General features: G+C 35.0%; 1 protein-coding gene across 1 annotated transcript in view; it reads right to left on the bottom strand.

Moving 5' to 3' along the window:
- Positions 1-555: 555 nt before the first annotated feature.
- The window catches only part of LOC126827534 (uncharacterized), a 34,885-nt gene continuing 14,116 nt past the window's right edge, over positions 556-21,324 (bottom strand). The window contains exons 8-20 of the mRNA XM_050556988.2: positions 20,888-20,954; positions 20,271-20,337; positions 19,745-19,825; positions 18,066-18,164; positions 17,376-17,478; positions 16,214-16,267; positions 15,412-15,479; positions 14,336-14,520; positions 13,607-13,724; positions 13,094-13,222; positions 11,473-11,571; positions 10,772-10,849; positions 556-9,585 (exon numbers count right to left, since the gene is read on the bottom strand). Coding sequence (XP_050412945.2) covers positions 9,497-9,585; positions 10,772-10,849; positions 11,473-11,571; positions 13,094-13,222; positions 13,607-13,724; positions 14,336-14,520; positions 15,412-15,479; positions 16,214-16,267; positions 17,376-17,478; positions 18,066-18,164; positions 19,745-19,825; positions 20,271-20,337; positions 20,888-20,954 — 1,237 coding nt within the window. The 3' untranslated portion in view covers positions 556-9,496. The remainder of the gene's footprint in view (positions 9,586-10,771; positions 10,850-11,472; positions 11,572-13,093; positions 13,223-13,606; positions 13,725-14,335; positions 14,521-15,411; positions 15,480-16,213; positions 16,268-17,375; positions 17,479-18,065; positions 18,165-19,744; positions 19,826-20,270; positions 20,338-20,887; positions 20,955-21,324) is intronic.

The raw sequence follows: 21,324 nt of genomic DNA, 5'->3' as shown, positions 1-21,324 counted from the left end.
CTGCCAAGGGATCTTTTACGTGCACGCCAATGTGTACACGGGACCTCGGTTTTTCGTCCCATCCGAACGACTAGACAGCTTTTCCTTGTCAGCCCCTCCGTCCTGCATCACTGACAAGGGAGAACCACGCCGGAAAATCTGGATGAACTTTCTCGGCCAATGCAGGGATCGAACACCCGACCTCCAGGCTAGCGAGCTAGCGTCTTACCCACTTAGCCACGTGATCCCCCTGAAAATTAGAACTCATGTACTAAATATTTTCCCTCAGAAAATAAAGTCATTATTATTATTATTATTATATTCACTTGGGATCACTGATAAGTTCCTAGCCGTGTTTTCTTTTTTTAGTTTGAGTCATTCTATGTGTCTATGACTAGTCTTTGTCTACAGTTGTATGATCCGTCTGACTTACCATGTTTGTTTTAGCAAAAAATTCAAATATTTTTCATATATATTAGCCAGGTGTGCCGCTATTTTTTCATGTGTTCCAAGGTGTGGTGTTAGCAAAAAAGGTTGACAACCACTGTCTTAGTACAAAAGCAAATAAAAATTGAAAAGGATAAAAGTATTTTATTGGTCAGAAATTATACAATAAACAAGTGAAATAATAACAAGTTTCTATATGAAGCAAGATTACAACTTATTTACATTATAAATAGTAACAAAGTGGAAAAACCCATTTTAGACATTTTAAGCATCTATATCTCTCCAGGAGTCCAGTCTACATTGTCCTCACTTTGAATACAAGAAATAGTGTTCTGAACATTTTGTTAATTCGTACAGCAATCTTATCAAAATACAGATCTATATTTCGTTTCGGTTTTTTTATATTTTCGATGGCCTACACTATATGAAGATCTGACCGGTTGTAGTGGAAGGTTGTGTCAGGGGTCGTACAAGTGGCTTTGATTAATCAATCAGCGTTGACGTTTCTAGTGGTTTACCCACAGTTCCGTGCATGGCACGCCAAGAAGTCGTCGTAACAGACCTTTTCATTGGCTTATCACTTCAACCAAAAAGTCGGTAAAATAACAACTCTTCCGTTCCTGGTGTAGTAAAGACAAGTAAAATGAAATTTTGAACTATAAAAAACGAAACGAAATAGGATCTGTGTTTTAATCAGATTGTTCGTAGGGTTTTACATCTGCTTCCACCTTGGGTGATATCGCAGACAAAGTTCTGAACAAAATAGTGTGGCGTTGAGCCCACCTGTATAAAAAATTTGTTCTGAACTGAACAAAATTGAGCACATTTTGATACAGGTAGGATCGAAACCACACTATTGGACTGGTTTGATTTATTTCATAAGGCCAACTTCAAGCTTGGTCAAAGGTCACAATATGTAAACATGGCTAGCACTTACCCTAACCTACAATCTCACCAACAATCATAGGCCCTAACCTTATTTACATCTCAGCAACCATGACGAAATCTTGAGTTGGCCTTAAGAATTAGATCAAGCCTATTTGACTCGATGTCAGACCGTAAAATCTAAAGCATCACAATTGCTGCTATTTGTTGTGGCCAAAGGGGAGATAATTTCGACTGATTTTAATCAGGACTAACATATTTATATATATATCGACACCTGCTAAATGATTGGAATGATTGAGATTCTGGAAGCATGGTTTAATATATTCAATTACTGAAGTTGTACTTGAGGTGAAATTGTATAAATATATAGAGAGAAATGAGGTTTAACGTCCACTTGATACAAACTAGGTCATTTCGGGACTAACACATGATTAAATTTTATTTCAATAAATTGCTTGAGCATAGGGGTCTTTAGCATTAGGAAGAACCCTGGAGAAAACCCTCAATGATGGACAGATGACCCTATAGAACAATGATGGACAGATGACCCTATAGAACAATGATCTGAAATACTGCTAAACTATGGTGAGTGATCGGGCAAACTTAGTTTTGCTTAAACTGTTCCTTGTCGAACCTGAAAATCCCCAATGGTTTTTCTAGGACCATGCCATCTTTCGATTAAAGGACAATCTAGCATACATTTAACTGGCGTAAGCGGACAATACGCATAACGATTTTAAAATAAACAAATTATAAGTTACATAAAGACAAAGATTTGGAAAGACAAATTACCACATTAGATGAATGTCCAAACACCATTGCAATTTAAGTTATTAGAAATTAATTATTTCAGGAGAGAGGTTTTACATGGGCTAAGTCTGTTCCTCAATCCCATTCAGATGTCCTGAATAAAATTATTTTTTAAAAAAAAAAGTTCACAAGTATAAATTAATTCATCTATGAGTATAGATTAATTAGCTCATGGATATAAATTAATTAGCTCATGAGTATAAATTAATTAGCCCACGAGTATAAATTAATTAGTTCATGAGTATAAATTAATTAGTTCATGAGTAAAAAATTAATTAGCTCATGAGTATAAATTAATAAGCTCATGAGTAAAAATTAATTAGCCCATGAGTATAAATTAATTAGCTCATTATTATAAATTAATTAGCTCATGAGTATAAATTAATTAGCCCATGAGAATAAATTAATTAGCTCATGAGTATAAATTAATTAGTTCATGAGTAAAAATTAATAAGCTTATGAGTATAAATTAATAAGCTCATGAGTAAAAATTAATTAGTTCATGAGGATAAATTAATTAATTCATGAGTATAAATTAATTAATTCATGAGTATAAATAAATGAAATACAAAAAAAAGCATATAAATGTGGACAGAAATACAAATAAAATGAAAATATAGCAGGCAAGATCGACATGGTTAAAAATATAATTGTGAGTATGAATTAACGAAATACATAAAAAGAATGACAGAATATAAAAATTATAATAAAAAGAAAGCTCATATAGACATAAATATCATGACAAAAAGCTTATCTGACAAGCAAGATAGACTTTTTTGACCCCCACCCTCCCCTCCACAAACACTTTCAATTGATTTGAAGAAAATAAAATAATCAAGTAAAAATGCAATTGATTATTTGTATATTATTCGGCCATATTAAATTTAGGACACATTTATAACAAATGCTACAGACAATGCATTAGCTTAATCCATTTCGGGATCAACACATGGAAAATAAGCCATTTTTACATTTTACATGCCATACCGTAGAATTAAAAAAGACTGCTGGTCAAAGATTGCAGTCCGTCAACAGTGTCATATTAAGGCAGGGCTAGCCCCCTTTCCCCCCTCCCCCCCACCTTTGGCCATTAATTTTATTTATTAGTTTGCAAGCCACACCAAACTACAGGCAGAATTCATAAAAGTATACTAAAAGCACAAAATATTAGCTCTGTCTGTGGTCAAAATTTTTAACAGATATTTATAGATGCAAGACAATTAAAACAAAACTTCTGTGGTTAACCCCAACCAAAGAGATCTAGTCAATTGGACCTAAAATTTTAATTAGAAATGGATACCTATAGATGCAAATCAACCAATCAAATATAAATAAAACTATACTTCAAATTCGTTATTTACCCAAACCAAAGAGATCTAGTCAATTGAATTGCCATAAAAATTTACAAGACAACCGAGGAAACACAAAAACAAAGGGGCCTTATTCATGAACGCTTAAATTAAAATAAAAAAAAATATTTCAAGAATATAGATTTTTCATATCTAGCCATATCTTCGCTTTCAGCCAATCAACAGGCATCATTCTTAAAATATTTTAGTTTAGGTTTTCAGGAATAAGTCCCCAGGGTCCCTATTCACAAAGACTTAAACTTAAATATTTTAAGAATACTGATAGCTCATTGGCTAAAAATTAAAAGCATAGAACAAATTTTAGTTCTTGGCCAATTAAAAAGCTGCATTCTTAAACTGTTTATTTAAAACATTTTAGTGAATACGGCCCCAGGAATACAGGACAGTATATTGTATATATAGAAAACAATATATACACTAGAATCTAACAGGACACAAGTCTATATAGTACAATTACACATAGTTTAATGCTTGAGTGCCAGACATTAAGTAATATATTGATATTGCACGAGTGCGTTTTCAGCACGAGGGCTATATCTATCATTAAACAACTTAAAATATGGACACTATCAAGCGAGGTTGGACAGGCAACCCTACTCCTTGTGATTAGAAGAGAAGCCTAGTGGAAACATCGTCCAGTAATAACAAACCAGTAATTGTTGTCAATGGAATTGTGTCCTGTGTATTTTCAGTTCAAATACTAAATGTCATTGAAACACTAGAATAGACGAGATCACCAAGTCCTCTGATAGTAACGTAATATTTTAATAACATTTTAGCGGCATTCAATAACTAGATAGAGCAATAAACTATAACAACTGGCATGGAAAAACAATTACAAATTTAGCAGGGGGTATATATTGGTATATAGGGAATGAAAAAATATAAACAGGGGTATGTATTGGTATATAGGGAATGAAAAAATATAAACAATCAAAAAAACACACAACTCTAGAAAGAAAAATATATCATCGGTGAAGTGTAAAAAGGGTGTATCTAAGAATTTCTAAAGATTAAGAAATAGAACCATTTGCATTTCAAAATTTCCACAAATCAAGATACAACATTTAGACACATGATACCTAGAGATACACAGCTTAGACAGAAATGTGCATATTAATTGGGAGATTTTAAAAATGCAAAAAAGGGTACTTGACTAATTTCCAGAGATACACCCTTTTGACACTTCACCGACGATATAAAACAACTACAATCAGATTAAACACAGATCCTATTTTGTTTCGTTTTACTTGTGTTCACTACACCAGGATCTGTTAAAAACAAAGCAAAAGTTGTGTTTCTGAATATTCAATTGAAACAGAGAGAGAGAGAGAGAAATGGGGTTTAAAGTCCACTCGACACAAACTAGGTCATTTCGGGACTATTGAAACAGAGAATCTGACTGGTTAATTGAAAGTCACTTGTATGACTCTGAGGTGACTTGCCACTACAACTGGTGAGATATTATGTAGTGGACGCTGTCCAAAGTATAAAAAAAAAATGAAACAAAATAATAGATCTGGGGCCTGTTTCACGAAATTTTAACTAAGATAAAATCCAAATTTTAGTAATTTGATTGGATAATATTAGATTAATTTTAGTGCTTAGCCAATCAAAATTGAAGTATCTATTAAAATTTGGATTTTATCTTTAGTTAAGATTTCAATAAACAGGGCCCTGAATTTTAATCAGATTGAAAATAACTATTGTCAATATACAGGGATATAATCTCCTAGAATTAAACATGCATTATACAAGAGCTAAATCTGTCTATTGCAGATCTTTCTTTAGGCCTGAAATGTTATCTAAATTATTAATTATACATTAATTAACTTATCCAGGACATAATCAACTCTAGATGGCAGCGCTAGCCTGCGATCTTTAGTGGATTGTGAGCCGATTTACTGCATAACTTTCCTTCTCGATTTAACGATTAAATGGATAATCGAGACTATGTTGTTTATTGTACTGACTTTAGTAATGATGACCGAGGCTATGGGGAAATTTCAGTCGCTTAGTTCTCGGTTCATTGTGGATCAATTTGAGTGAAATTTTCAGCAAATTGCCTTTACATTATTTAGTTTTAAACTATTATAGTGAGAACTGCCAACTCGTTACCGAATCTCCCATAATGTATCTTTAATATAAACTATACATAAATCAACAAGATCCCTTTTTGCTCCCCTCCATTTATTAACCCATTTCATTAATTCCTACTTAGGGCTTAGCGTCCATTTCCACCAACGGTGATATCCCTTTTCTAGGGAGAACAAAATTTATCATAAATCAACAAGTTCATTGTTTCTGCCGATCGTTTCCACAGAGAGTGATATCCCGTTTCTAGGGAGGGCAAAACTTATCATAAATCAAGTTCCTGGCTTCTGCCGTCCATGTATTAACCCATTTCATTTGGCTGTTCATTTGGCTTAACATTATGTAAGATTTAGATAAAGAGCTGGCCGTTCTCGCTATAATATTTCAAAAATAGATAATGCAAAATGAATATTTTGAAAATTTCATTCAAATTACTTTATTTTGAGCAAAGTTCTCAATGGTTGTAGTTTTGACAAGTGCACTGATCGTAACAACCGTACTGGTCATTCAAATCTTAGCCTCGCTTCTCCATTCTTAAATTAAATCATTTAATGGCCAACTGTTCTAATCTACTTAAAATCTGGGCCATCAGATGGCATCGAGAGTTGATTATATGGTTCTTGTCATGTTAATAAATGTCTAATTAATAATTTACATAACATTTAAGACCCAAATAAAGGCCCGCAATAGGCAGATTTAGCTCTTACATAGTTCCTGTTTAAAACAAGAAGACAATCTGACCAGATAAAAATGTTTAAGTGAAAATATGTATTTAAATAAAGAAAGTATTTTGAACACACTCTTTTATAATAATGAAAATGTTCAGGTTGAAAATCTATTTGAATAAATAAAATCTTTAGACTATTTATCAGGATTAGCTATTATCTTCCATGCACTTAGAGCATGCAATATGGATGGAGTGAGCGCAATCATAAATGTACATTATTATTATTGATAAAGAAAATGTTTTAATTAAAAATGCACTTAAGAAAAAATAATTAAAGTCGATTCAGAGATTGCATCCCTCTATCGTACTAAGGTTAACAACTGGAATGATAATAAACAATAAATGATAATGAATGAATGTTCTCACCATCATTGATGAAGCATCTGGGTTGGAATGGAAAGTGGAATGGAATGGAGAAAGAAAGAGAGAAAAAAGGGGGTTTAATGTCCACTTGACACAAACCAGGTCAATTTGGGACTAACATATGGTACAATATTATCTCAATAGTTCGCTTGAGCATAAGGTTCTTTTCTAGTGACTGGAAACCTGATGACCCACAGAAAACCCATGAGGTTGAACAGGCCATCCTAATCCTCGTCACGTACAAGCTTAGGGGCCTTATTATCTAAACTAAAAAAAGTAAGCATAATTAGTATCCTGGTGTTGATCCAACGGAAATCTCTACACCGTTAAACAGGCCTGGGATCGAACCCACACCATATGACTCATGGAGAGATCTTACAATCTAAAGCATGATCGATCACCCAACCCTCGTTAGGAATGGGTTTAACATTTTGTTTCAGAATTTCTAACAATGCTGGCTAGATATTAATGCTGGAAATATGTTAATTTAAAAAAAAAAACATTTCTTCCTGTAAAAGAATTGACTTATGGAAAGTTCCACAAGCTATCATAATATACCACAAGCAAATCTGTAGTGTCATCAAAAAAAAGACAAAAAGTAGGAAAATCAAATGAAAATACAATAAACACTAAAGATAAATAGAAAAAAATAAAAATTTGCATAGATAATTATATAAAGCCACTTTCTTAAAAAAGAAAAAAAAAACAACAACCGTTCAAAACACAAGGCATGACATATTTACAAGTAACAGGAAGAGGTATTTTAAAATACTGGCAATGCCATGAGGAACAAAGTTTTATTGGAAAAGCTGCAATATTTTAAAAATAAATTTTTCACAAAGTACACGGGCCTGGCATTATGCAATCTGATTAAAATACAGATCTATATTACGTTTCGTTGATTAACCAATCAGCGGTGATGTTTCTAGTGGAATACCCACAGTTCCATGCATCGCTGCAACAGACCATTTCATTGGCTAATCCCTTACTTCAACCAGAACGCGGGTTATATAACAACTCTTCTAGATCCTAGTGTAGTAAAGACTAGTAAAACAAAATTTTAAACTACAAAAAATGAAACGAAATAGGATCTGTTTTTAAATCAGATTGGGCATTATGGAAATAACGGTTTTAGCTATACCTGACAAAATAACAGGAATTACTGAACTAGTACGTTACATGTATTAATAACATCAAATACCTTCTTTGAGCAGTATTTAGCAACTGACACACGTAATATTTGCTTGATAACGTTGACAGAACCGTCAACGGAACGTTGCTTTAATTAAAATAGTAATATTGTTACATATAATATTTTTGTGTTTATTTATCGAATACACCGCAAAAATACAAATCAGTACCTGATAAAATATCAAATACACCACAAAAATACAAATCAGTGCCTGATAAAATGTCTGTACCAGAGGGAATACAAATCAGAGCCTGATAAAATATCAAATACCCAGAAAAAATACAAATCAGAGCCTGATAAAATGTCTGTACCAGAGGGAAAGAGCCTGATAAAATGACTGTAACAGGGAAAGAACCTGATAAAATGACTGTAACAGGGAAAGAACCTGATAAAATGACTGTAACAGGGAAAGAACCTGATAAAATGACTGTACCAGAGGGAATGAGCCTGACAAAGTCTGAATTGATGCCTGACATTGTCTGTGACTGGTGCTTTATTCCCAGGTCTCAAGAAAAAGCTAACAACTGTCAGTAGTTATGATATAAATAACCAATTTGTGCTGAATAATGATAATATATGCTATTGGAAATTTAAAAGCTGTATTGGTACACCTTACTGAGAATATCCAATAAGAGTATGCATAGAGCACTGTTCTTAATCCGCTGTTTGCTGATAAATGTTTAATCTAGCCGATTGGTAAAACAATGAACCAGCCACTATGTTATTATCATAAATCAATCTACTTTCAGTTAAATTACAATGAGTTAAATTGATTATTACTTGTTCATTAAGAATTCAATCAACTTGCTTGTCGGGTACATCAACAGCTTATATTAATTATTAATATTAATGCATGCATATATACTGCTTGTTTAATGGCAAAATGTATATTTGCTAAGGGCCATATTAACGAATATTCAAACCAAAACATTTTATATTCAGCATTTTTTATTGGCTGCGAAATAAAGTCCTAGTAAAAATTGTATCCAATGAAAAGGTGTCATTTTTAAATCATTTTAGTTTAAGACGTTGTGAATAAGGTCCATGTATTTTAGTTTAAAATGTTGTGAATAAGGCCCATGGTATTTTAGTTTAAGATGTTGTGAATAAGGCCCATGGTATTTTAGTTTAAGATGTTGTGAATAAGGCCCATGGTATTTTAGTTTAAGATGTTGTGAATAAGGCCCATGGTATTTTAGTTTAAAATGTTGTGAATAAGGCCCATGGTATTTTAGTTTAAAATGTTGTGAATAAGGCCCAGTTATCAAAAGCATTTCTAGAATAACATGACTATATTTTATGATAGTTTTTAATAATAAACATATGTAGTGAAATTATAACAAATTATAACAAAAAAATATTTCACTAAAAAATTAGAATTTTTCAGCATGCAGTTTGACCAATAGGTAGATTACTGAACTAAGCATTTTCAATGCTAACTGAACAAAATGAATAATGAAAATCCTGTCTTTTTATACAGAAAAACCCAATAAATACTAAATAGCACTATGTAATATTTTGCTATCAATTTGCCATTCTTGATTAATTACATGCCTTACAACCAATTGCACAAGGTTCTAATAATAAATAATATGATAATATCCCTGGAATTTCTTCTGTTTTCTTCTATTTCAGGGATGCCTGCATCTCAAATAACATTCGTTGAATTTCATCAAATTGAGCCTCGATTTCACTTGAAGGTCTTCCTCCTGATTCTGACAAAAGAAAACCACGAAATTTCAAATCTACATTATAACAAAATATTATTTAAATTCACAATTTAAATTCCTATTTTAAATTCCTATTTCAAAATCTGCAGAAAGCTGTGCGTGGCATTCTTGTCAAAAGAGGAAAAACTGGCAGTGTGCTCTTATTTCGAATTCCACTGTCAAGCGTTCATTTATGTGCATGGAAACCTATCCATGGGACTTTGGTTTTTCCTGCCATTGTATGACTAGATACTGTTACTTGCAAGGCCTTCTGTCCTGCACCACTATTAACTTGACAAGGAGAAACCACACTGGAAAATCATGAGGAACGTTCTTGGCCAATACTCAGATCAATGGGAGATAGAGAGGGGGTTTAATTCCACTCAACACAAACTAGGTCATTTTGGGACTAACACATGGTTCAATTTCCTTTCAATAATTTGTTAGCGCGTAGGAGTCTAGCCGTGGAAGCGGGGAATCGAAACCATGCCAGTTGACTCAATAACAGGCCTTATGATCAAACGTGCACTTGTTTAACCATTCAGCGCCACCCTCCATCAAAAAGAGAGAGAGAGAGAGAGAAATGGGGTTTAACGTCCACTCGACACAAACTAGGTCATTTCGGGACTAACATATGGTTTAATTTTATTTACATAATTCGCTTGCGGTGGGAGGAAACCGGAGGACCCAGAGAAAACCCACGAGGTTGGACAGGCGACCCTACTCCTTGTCACGTACAACCGGGGATTCGAAACCACCCCAGTCGACTCAATGACAGACTTTATGATACAGCGCGCGCACACTAACCATTCAGCCATCCAACCCCCCTTCATCAAAAAGAAGTAAATATAGAAGAATTATGTACTTTCGTTTTTTAAAGTTCAAAATTTCGTTTTACTTGTCTTTACTACACTAGGATCTGGAAGAGTTGTTATCATTGACATGTTCTGAATGGTGTGAGAGATTAGCCAATGAAACGGTTTGTTAATCCACTAGTGGGTAATCCACTAGTAACATCAATGCTGATTGGTTAATCAAATGTCTTACGTCATAGGTCAAAAGCCGCTCGTGTGACCTCTGACGCGACCTATCGCTACAACCGGTCAGATCTTCATGTAGTGTAGGCCATCGAAAGTATATAAAAAAAACAAAACAAAATATAGATCTGTATTCTAATCAGATTGGTACTTACTAATAGTAATAACTTGAGGTGCCAATATATGAATATCTGTATTCTCTATACTATAAACTAATATCTGCCATGACCCAGCTGTAGAATACAAAATACACATCATTATTAGTTAATAGACAAAAGATATAGAGAAAGATAGAGATATGGAGAGAGAGAGAGAGAGAGAGAGAGAGAGAGTTTAACCTCCACTCAACACAAAATAGGTTATTTCGGGACTAACACATGGTTCAATCTTATTTCAATAAATCGCTTGTGCATAGGGGTCTTTAGCAGTGGGAGTAAACCGGGGGACCCGGAGAAAACCCACACGGTTGGACAGGCGACCCTACTCCTTGCCACATACAATCGGGGAATCGAAACCACACCAGTTGACTCAATGACAGACTTTATGATACAGCACGCAAAATGAAGACGGGATGTGCCATGCAGAGTATTATGAGGGATAGTTTGCCCAGACATCGTTGCTGGGGTCTACCGGTACTCTTATTACAAAAACCAACTGTCTGGGATGTGATCTATGACCCAAAATCTAAGCAGATGAATTGCGTAAGTAGGGTTGAATACTGGCAGTTTCACTATATTCTACAACATTTCAAAATAAAATAATTCAAAGAAGATTAAAAATATCCAAGCATCTTAAATTAGCTAATCACATTACCCTGTGATAGAATTTTCAGGTTTAGAAAACAAGATTAAAATACCTTTGGTTATGGTGATATTATCAAAGATGGCTACAGAAGCTTCGTGAAGTGTACTGGGAACCAGATTTACACTAGTTACACCTTTAATTACCTCATCACCTACAGGTAAATATTCATAACATATTCAAATTCTTCAAAGGGGCATTAGGTAAGATTAGATAAAGAGATGACAGTTCTCGTTATACTAGTTAAAAAATAGATAATGAAAAGAGAATATGCTGAAAATTTCAGTCAAATTACTTAACTCTAGATATTAACGATACAATTATAGGCTAGACTCAATTATCATTTCTACTGTTGCTACGATAATAAACAGGCAGATTTAGTTCTTGCATAATGCATGTTTAAGTGGTATTTTAGTAATTGATGGGCAATAACAAAACACATTTATATGGATAACAATTACTGGTTTATCATACATGTGTACGTTAGGCAGTGCCATACCCACCAGAGAAAAATGCTGTAATGGGTATGTAAAAAATTTCAGGGTAAATAGCAATACTTATAGAAAACATAGCTTGATAACGTGAGGAAATATTATATAATTATAAGAAAGAAGTGTTGTAAAGAGGTTCATTGGATAAAAGTAGAAGAAAAAGTGTTGTAATTTAGGGGGGGGGGGGTAAATATAAGATAGAAGTGCTGTAATTTGGGGGGGGGCGATTATAAGATAGAAGTACATTAATTGGGGAGTGTGGAGAGATTATAAGATAGAACTACTATAATTGGGGGGGGAGGGAGGCATTATAAGATAGAAGTGCTGTAATTGGGGCATGGGGGGTGGGGGGTAATTATAAGGTAGAAGTGCTGTAATTAGGGGGGGTGGGGGGGTGGGGGAGAGATTATACGATGGAAGTGCTAAAATGGGAATTATAAGGTAGAAGTGCTGTAATTAAGGGGGGGGGGGAGAGATTATAAGATAGAACTACTATAATTGGGGGGGGAGGGAGGCATTATAAGATAGAAGTGCTGTAATTGGGGCATGGGGGGTGGGGGGGAATTATAAGGTAGAAGTGCTGTAATTAGGGGGGGTGGGGGGGAGAGATTATACGATGGAAGTGCTAAAATGGGAATTATAAGGTAGAAGTGCTGTAATTAAGGGGGGGGGGGGAGAGATTATAAGATAGAACTACTATAATTGGGGGGGGGGGAGGCATTATAAGATAGAAGTGCTGTAATTGGGGCATGGGGGGTGGGGGGGAATTATAAGGTAGAAGTGCTGTAATTAGGGGGGGTGGGGGGGAGAGATTATACGATGGAAGTGCTAAAATGGGAATTATAAGGTAGAAGTGCTGTAATTAGGGGGGGTGGGGGGGAGAGATCATACGATGGAAGTGCTAAAATGGGAATTATAAGGTAGAAGTGCTGTAATTAGGGGGGGTGGGGGGGAGAGATTATACGATGGAAGTGCTAAAATGGGAATTATAAGGTAGAAGTGCTATAATTAGGGGTGGGGGTGGGGGTGGGGTGGGGAGAGATTATACGATGGAAGTGCTAAAATGGGGATGTATAAAATAAGAAGAGAGAAATGTGGACATTAGAAACTGACAAGGGGTGACAACTCTATTTTCATTGGGTTGTATAAAATTTGAAGAAAGAAGGGATTACTGACAGAACATACCAATGACCTTGACACAAACTTGACTAGATGCCATAGGATCACACTTTACACTGAACGCTGGAAGTGGTTGATTGGTAACACCACTTAACGCTGGTTCTCGTAACCAACTAATTTTATTTACTTTATATTCTGAAATGAAAAGAAGTAAAATGAATGGGGTTCTACTTTTCTGTACCAACCAGGCCCGAGTTCACAAAGCATTCTCAGGCTTAAGTTAAGAATCAACTCAAATTTGTTTGTTTTATTTTAACTAAAATATAGCCCTTTATAAAACTTTTGTTGTTTTAATATATCAAATACATCAATAAGAAACTATGTGCAAAGTTTTGTGTTTCTGGAACCAAGATATTTCTCAGAAACAGCGATTGAAAGTTGAGTAAATTCTTAACTTAAGTCTGAGAATTCTTTGTGAACAGAGGGCAAGTCAATAAAAATATCCGATGAACACAATGTTGAAACGGCAACCCTGCTACATCAAAATAAAAATGGAAACTTAAAAAATATGAAACATACCTTTTTGCCTAAATTCTTGTATAGTTGCATACAGACATAAATTATCCATTTCTTCATGTATAACTTCTCTTATGTCTTCCATTGTTAATTCTAACATTTTACTATAATTATTATAACCCTGTAATTAAAATATTTTACTATAATTATTTTAACTCTGTAATTATAACATTTTACTCTAATTATTATAAAAAACCAAATGGAGACAGACTTATAACCCTGTAATTAAAATATTTTACTATAATTATTTTAACTCTGTAATTATAACATTTTATAATTTTGCCCACACAGCACTACCCAGACACACCCTAATTTCGTTTTCAACTGTCAGGGATCTTTTAACAGGTTGTTAATTCAGTACCATCAGTAGGATTAGATGCTTTTCATTACCAGGCCCTGAGCCTGCAGTACTTACCTAGATTTCCAGAGAGAGAGAGAGAGAGAGAGAGAGAGAGAGAGGGTTTAACATCCACTTGACACAAACTAGATCTTTTGGGGACTAACACTTGATTCAACTTTATTTCAATAATTCACTTGCGCATCAGGGTCTATAGCAGTGGGAGGAAACCTGAGAACCCAGAGAAAACCCATGAGATTGGACAGCCTAGATTTCCAGGTTAGTGCTACTAAGTACAAGAGTCAATAAGAATGGGCCGATGACATCAATGATACAGGAAGCACAATTCAGTTCATGTTATTCAAGAATTTTGTCAGAATGACAACAACACTCACCTTATTTATAAAAGTATCAGAGTACTGAGCAAAACCAAGTTTATAAAATGTTTCTATAACACGACAATCAACACCATAGAGTTGTAGCCCTTGAAAACATATCGACTTGCCGCCATGATTGTCCAGAATATAAAATCTTAAATAACGAGTCTTAACAGAGAACTCAGAAAATGTCTGGGGTGTTCCTGGAATTGCAAACACAACAAAACTCATTATAATATATTTCATCAAATAATTTTTGAAATGTCTGGTTTGGTTATATTTTAAACCTCAGTGATTGTTTGGAGAGACATGAGTGGTACATGACAACATCCTAATTGGTTTAGGATGTTACAAGGGGACATGTGAATTGGTTATATTTTAAGTTTGGAGCCAGGGTGGCTAAGAGGGTAAGACGCTGACTCGCTAGCCCAGAGATATTTGCGACTGAATTTTAGGTGTAGCCTCGATCATCATTAATAAAGTCGGTACGATAAAAAAAACATAGTCTTCATTATCCATTTTTGGATTTAATCATATGATGGCATCGAGAGTTGATTATGGCCTTGTTTTGTTAATACATGTCTAATTAATAATTTCTATAACATTTCAGACCTAAAGAAATAGGTAAATAAAATGAAATAAAATGGGGTTTACCATCCTACTGTTTTGCTCCTAAACTGGGCTAATGAAGACAAGCATACGCCATACAGTGTGCAATGAGGGAAATTTTGCCCGGGCAGCGGCGCTACGGCCTACTCTTATATCGAATTCCAACTGCCAAGGATCATTTACGTGCACGCCAATTTGTACATGGGGCCTCAGTTTTCCGTCCCTACAAACGACTAGAGCTGTCCTTGTCAGGCCCTCCATCCTGTATCACTGACAAGGGGAAACCACGCTGGAAAATCTGGATAAACTTTCTCGGCCAATGCAGGGATCGAACACACGACCTCCAGGCTAGCGAGGCAGCGTCTTACCCACTTAGCCACGTGATCCCCAAAGAAATAGGTAGATTTAGCTCTTGCATAATGTTTGTGTAAATGAATGTATATAAAGAGGTGACAGATGTTGGATGAGATTATAAAATTTGTTACCGTCTACTTTGGGATCTTCGCTCCCCGATTGAACACACTGACCACTGAAGAACGTCATCCACGGGCCCCTGAAAGACAAATTAAAATATATTAAATGCTGCCCAACTGGATGATGTAAAAACGTTTTTGTATTTCAGATCCTTTTCAGATCAACAGATTCTATCTTTCAACGACTAATTGTAAATTTCAACAACTAAGGGATCTTTAATGCATACTTCACTTTGATATGTCTTGTCCCGTCAAAACAACAAGAGAAATGAAATGAGGTTTAACATCCTACTTTTCTGCACCAACTGGGCTAATGAAGAGAAACTTTCATTATCAGCCTACAGTAGGTGAGAACAAAACTTAGATTAGATGTTTCAGAAATGAAATGAAATGGGATTGAACATCCTCCTTTTCTGCATCGACTGGGCTAAATCCTCCCTCTCTGCACCGACTGGGATAAATCCTCCCTCTCTGCACCGACTGGGCTAAATCCTCCTTTTCTGCACCGACTGGGCTAATGAAAATGTACATACATCATGTAGTGTGCTATGAGGGCAGACAGCGGCATATCCACCTACTCTTTATCGAATTCCAACTATCAAGCGTTCTTGTACATGCACGCCAACATTTATACTGAATCATGTCTTCTTGTACCATCTGAACAAACAGATGCTGTTCCTTGCCAGGCCCTACACCAATGACAAGGGGGAGGGGAACCACAATGAAAAACAGAGTATCTTTCTTGACACACACCAGGATCAAACCTTGGATATTCTGGTTAGTGGACTATGACGTTATTCACTGAGCCACTTACTGTATATTGTCTGATGTCTGTAACTGAAATGTTTTCACCATCTGTGGACTATTCCTGTAAACAAACACATCAAATAAAGTAGAGTCATGGGGAAAGGGAGAGAGAGAGAGAGATGGGGTTTAACATCCACTCCACACAAACTAGGTCATTTTGGGACCAACATATGGTTCAATTTTATTTCAATAATTTGCTTGCGCGTAGGGGTGTTTAGCATTGGGAGGAAACTTGAGGACCCGGAGAAAACCCACGAGGTTGGATAATCGACCCTACTCCTTGTCACTTAAAACCGGGAATCGAAAATTGTCTCCACCCCAGTGTTTTACTTACTGAGACACAGCCGGCTCCATTAATTCTAGTATCTTTTTTGCGTAGTAGACCTCCTGGTTAGCCAGACACTGCCAGCTTAGCTAATTTTACAGTCTTTTGTCTTTTTACTTAGATATTGTTTAGCGTATATGAACACTTTGTTGAAAGACAGAGTAGCAAGGCCTACAGATTGGTATACAAGTAGTAATAATACATTGAAAGACACGACATATAAATGTATTTAATAATAATAATACTACTAATCAGGGCTCTGTTTCTCGAAATCTTAACAAAAGATAAAATCCAAATTTTAGTAGATACTTCAGTTTTGATTGGCTAAGCACTAAAATCAACCTAATATTATCCAATCAAATTACTAAAATTTGGATATTATCTTAGTTAAAATTTCGTGAAACAGGCCCCAGGTTAGCATGCCAAAACCTTGCAAGACTGATATACAAGTATCAATAATAATTACTATGGTCCAGCTGTCTAGTCCTTCATATGAGACGAAAAACTGAGGTCCCGTGTATACATTGGAATGCACGTAAAAGATCCCTTGGCAGTTGGAAGTCGATATAAAAGTAGGCGATAATGCCGCTGCCCGGGCAAAATTTCCCTCATAGCACACTGTATGGCAAATGCCCGTCTTTATTAGCCTAGCATAGCAGCAGAACAGTAGGATGTAAAACCCCATTCCATTTTATTTCATTTCAAAACCTCGCTAAACAAGTATCAATAATAATTACTGAAGTCACATGTGCAATGTTAGGGAGGAGCCTTTTGTCTCAACAGCTGCTTTTCCATCTACACGTCAAGGTATAGATGACATTAAAACCATTAGAGATAAACCTACCAGCCATATATGGTAATGCCGGTTATCATGTGGTCATACTGTAAATCAAGAACAGTCCATGCGTGGTGAACTTCTGGTATTACCCAAAACGTTTGATGATTATCTAAAGAAAAAGGAAGAATTATTTGTAATTACTGAATCAGGTACATCAACAAAATCAGTAACAATTTATTCATTACTGTGCAACGTTTCGACAAAGATACTCTTGTCCTTATTAAGCAAATGATAAATTTAATTGATAAAGACAATTGTATCTTCATTGCATAGTAATAAATTCAATAACTTTTAAATCAGGTGGTCAAGAAAGATTAAAATAGTTAAAAACAAGATAATGTAAAGGGAATTTGCTGAAAATTTCCGTCCAATTGATAAACCTTGAACCAAAAATTTAGCGATTGAATTTTAGGCCTAGCCTCGATCATCATTACTAAAGTCTGTACGATGAAAAACATAGTCCTGATTATTCATTTATTGATTTAATCACGAATGAACGCTGAGCAGCAGATTGGATTCTAATTCAGTAAATATCGTAGGCTACCGATGACATCAAGAGTTGATTATAGTCTGGATAAGTTATTTAATGTCTAATTGATAATTTATATAACATTTCAGGCCTTAAGAAAGACCTGCAATAGGCAGATTTAGATCTTGCATAATGTATGTTTAAGACAACTAGTACAATATATTTACCATCTATTGCATGTGTATTTGGGTTTTTCTCTGTACAACTGCTACAATACACCTCAGAGTTATCTGTCCATAGTTTATTACATGGCAACACAGGGTAATCTATAAATAAACAAATACAAAGGTTCAATCCCAGTCTTGGCCAGCCAAGAAAGTCTTTCATCGGTGAGTATTGAACTTGACAATAAAATATTGTTGAAAATTTGTGTATATTTAGTAATACTGCTAAAATTGTGAAAGCCTAAATGTCTTTTACGCGAGTCGGAATAATCGAATCAACACGTTTTTCCTAACCAACTAAAGAACTGTAAGGTTTCTTTGAGCAAACTACAATAACATAGGGATTATCGGTTAATCAGCTTTAATTATTCCACTTTGATCGTTGCCATTTCTAATATTTTCCAAAAAGAGTTTTCTTTGTACGCACTAATTTATCGATTGGTACTGCTATCTATGGCAAGCTTGTCTTGAATGCATGTCAACATGAAGTTTACGGATTATCGTTAAATAATTCTAGAGGCTTGTAAAAACAGTCCATGTCAAGTAAATATTTACTTTTGTTTATTTTTTTTTTGTGTAAGTCATTTTGAAATAAATTCTACAGCATATTATTCTTTTTTAAAAAAAATAAATTACTTTTACAGGAAACGATGATAAAGAACCGTAAGTGCGACTATGCTTTATCGTTTGGTAGTCTTTTAATAACCTCATCTTTCATGTTAATATTTTCTGTTGTTAATTGGCCTATTTCTAATAAATTCATCAGCTACTTTTTATATACATATTACAGATATAAAGAAATGAAACATTCTTTTCATAAACATTCAACATTGAAAATTTTGCAATTCCTTGAAAGATTTATACGGTGCATGATCCACAATTCCACGTGCTGTACTTGATTGCGAGCGGTAAATTTTACCGGCATTTTATTTTTTATAAAATCGCTTTTGGTTTATTATAGATTGATTTGACAATTGTGTTCAACCTTTCCTTTCAACTTATTCCCGAGTCCGAAACGTCACCTACCCGAGTCCATATTTTTTTTAGTCCGAAATGTTGTAAGTCCGCAATGATGCGGGACCGAAATGACATGTAATCGTACACATTGTTGTGTATGTAGAAGAACCCTAGCTTGACAATGGTATATGAGATATCCTTCAGAATAAAAATTGTACATCAAAAACTAAGTCAAGTTTGTTTCTACCCTAAAATTATTATATTTGTAAGCAGCAAAAGGCATAGCTACCATAACAGGTTGGTGTGTGTACAAAGTTTCAAATTGAGATCTTGAACGGTTTCTGAGTTATGCTTCACAAACATGAAGAATGGAAGAATGAAAGGGAGGAAAGACGGAGCTGATTTCAATATCCCTTCCTATCTTCAATCCATAGAATAAAAAGAGAAAGCGAGAAATGGAGTTTAACATCCACTCGACACAAACTAGGTCATTTCTTGACTAACATATGGTTCAATTTTATTTTAATAATTCGCTTGCACGTAGGGGTCTTTACCAGTGGGAGGAAACTGAAGGACCCATGGGAAAACCCACTAGGTTGGACAGGCGACCCTACTCCTTGTCACATACAAGCCGGAATCGAAACCACACCAGTTGACTCAATGACAGACCTTATCGTTAAAGCCCCTAATAGGATAACAAAGAAAGAGATAAAAACAGTACTTACTAATGCTGATATCTTTAGATATATTCTGCATCTGACTAAGGTTGGTAAATTTGGGTATTTGTGGTGGAGCAGAAGATAAATCTAGAAAAGATAAATTAATGAATGATAATAAATGTTATTGGATATAGAGAGAGAGAGAGAGAGAGAGAGAGAGAGAGAGAGAGAGATTTAACGTCCACTCGACACAAACTAGGTCATTTCGGGACTAACATATGGTTTAATTTTATTTCAATAATTTCCTTGCGCGTAGGGGTCTTTAGCAGTGGGAGGAAACCGGAGGACCCGGAGAAAACCCACGAGGTTGGACAGGCGACCCTACTCCTTGTCACGTACAACCGGGGATTCGAAACCACGCCAGTCGACTCAATGACAGACTTTATGATACAGCGCGCGCACGCTAACCATTCAGCCATCCAACCCCCCAGAGAGAGAGAGATAGGGTTTAAAATAAACTGACACAAACTAGATCTACAATAGGCAGATTTAGCTCTTGCATAATGCATGTTTAATATTAATGTTGTTTTACCTTTGATTAGTTGAGCAAATTTTCTAGCGGTAGGTAAAGGTAAATCTTTGATCATATTCTCTGGTACCTAAAAAAAACAACATGGTTTTAAAAATATTTCCTTTCCTGTATTACGTCTTACGTTGAGAGAATACTCTTTGAAACGTCGCTGAATTAAATCAGTAATTGTTCTTCCATAATTATGTGTTATAGTTTATTGCTCTGTCCAGTTACTAGATGTTTCTAAAGCAGGGGTGTCTAAACTTATTTCGATTCAGGGCCCACATGAACTAAAATATTACATCAAGTGGGTCACAGTTATACAAACATCCTTGAACCTTACTGAATTCTAAAAACAAAGCCAAACACCCTTGACACAAGTAATTATTCAAACATTGTTAAAATATAGACTAAATATAGACTATTTTTTACCTGTAAGGCCTGAGTGTAACATTGTTAAAATATAGACTATTTTTTACCTGTAAGGCCTGAGTGTAGCATTGTTAAAATATAGACTAAATATAGACTATTTTTTCACCTCTTTAAGGCCAAATTGTGGCATTGTTAAAATATAGATAATTTTTTTCACCTCTCTAAGGCCTGATTGTAGCATTGTTAAAATATAGACTATTGTTTACCTCTCCCAGGGAATTTTTTAAATTTGGAGATCCACCAAACTTTAATAAAACTTCAAACACGTTGATTCTAAAATATAAAGGGAAATAGTATAATATATTGTATCTGTATTATATTTTTAAGATATTGCCACCAGACAATGTAACATACCCCAAATAGTAAACTTGATATAAAAAAATAACTCTGAGGCCTATATTCATGAAAACTCAAATATCTTAAGAATACAGCCTATTCATTGGCTGAGCACTACAACCGTAGCTACAGTCGATGACAAATCTGAATACAGCCTGTTCATTGGCTATAAGGACTACAATCATAGCACTCATTTTAACTCTCAGCCAATGAAATGGTGTTTAACGTTCTACTGTTTTGCGCTGATTGGGCTAACAAAGACGGACATTCGCCATACAGTGTGTTGTGAGAGAAATTTTGCCCGGAC

This window comes from Patella vulgata, chromosome 7 (assembly GCF_932274485.2).
Source record: "Patella vulgata chromosome 7, xgPatVulg1.2, whole genome shotgun sequence".
Classification (NCBI taxonomy): domain Eukaryota; kingdom Metazoa; phylum Mollusca; class Gastropoda; family Patellidae; genus Patella; species Patella vulgata.
This window is presented reverse-complemented; position numbering and strand designations above follow the sequence as displayed.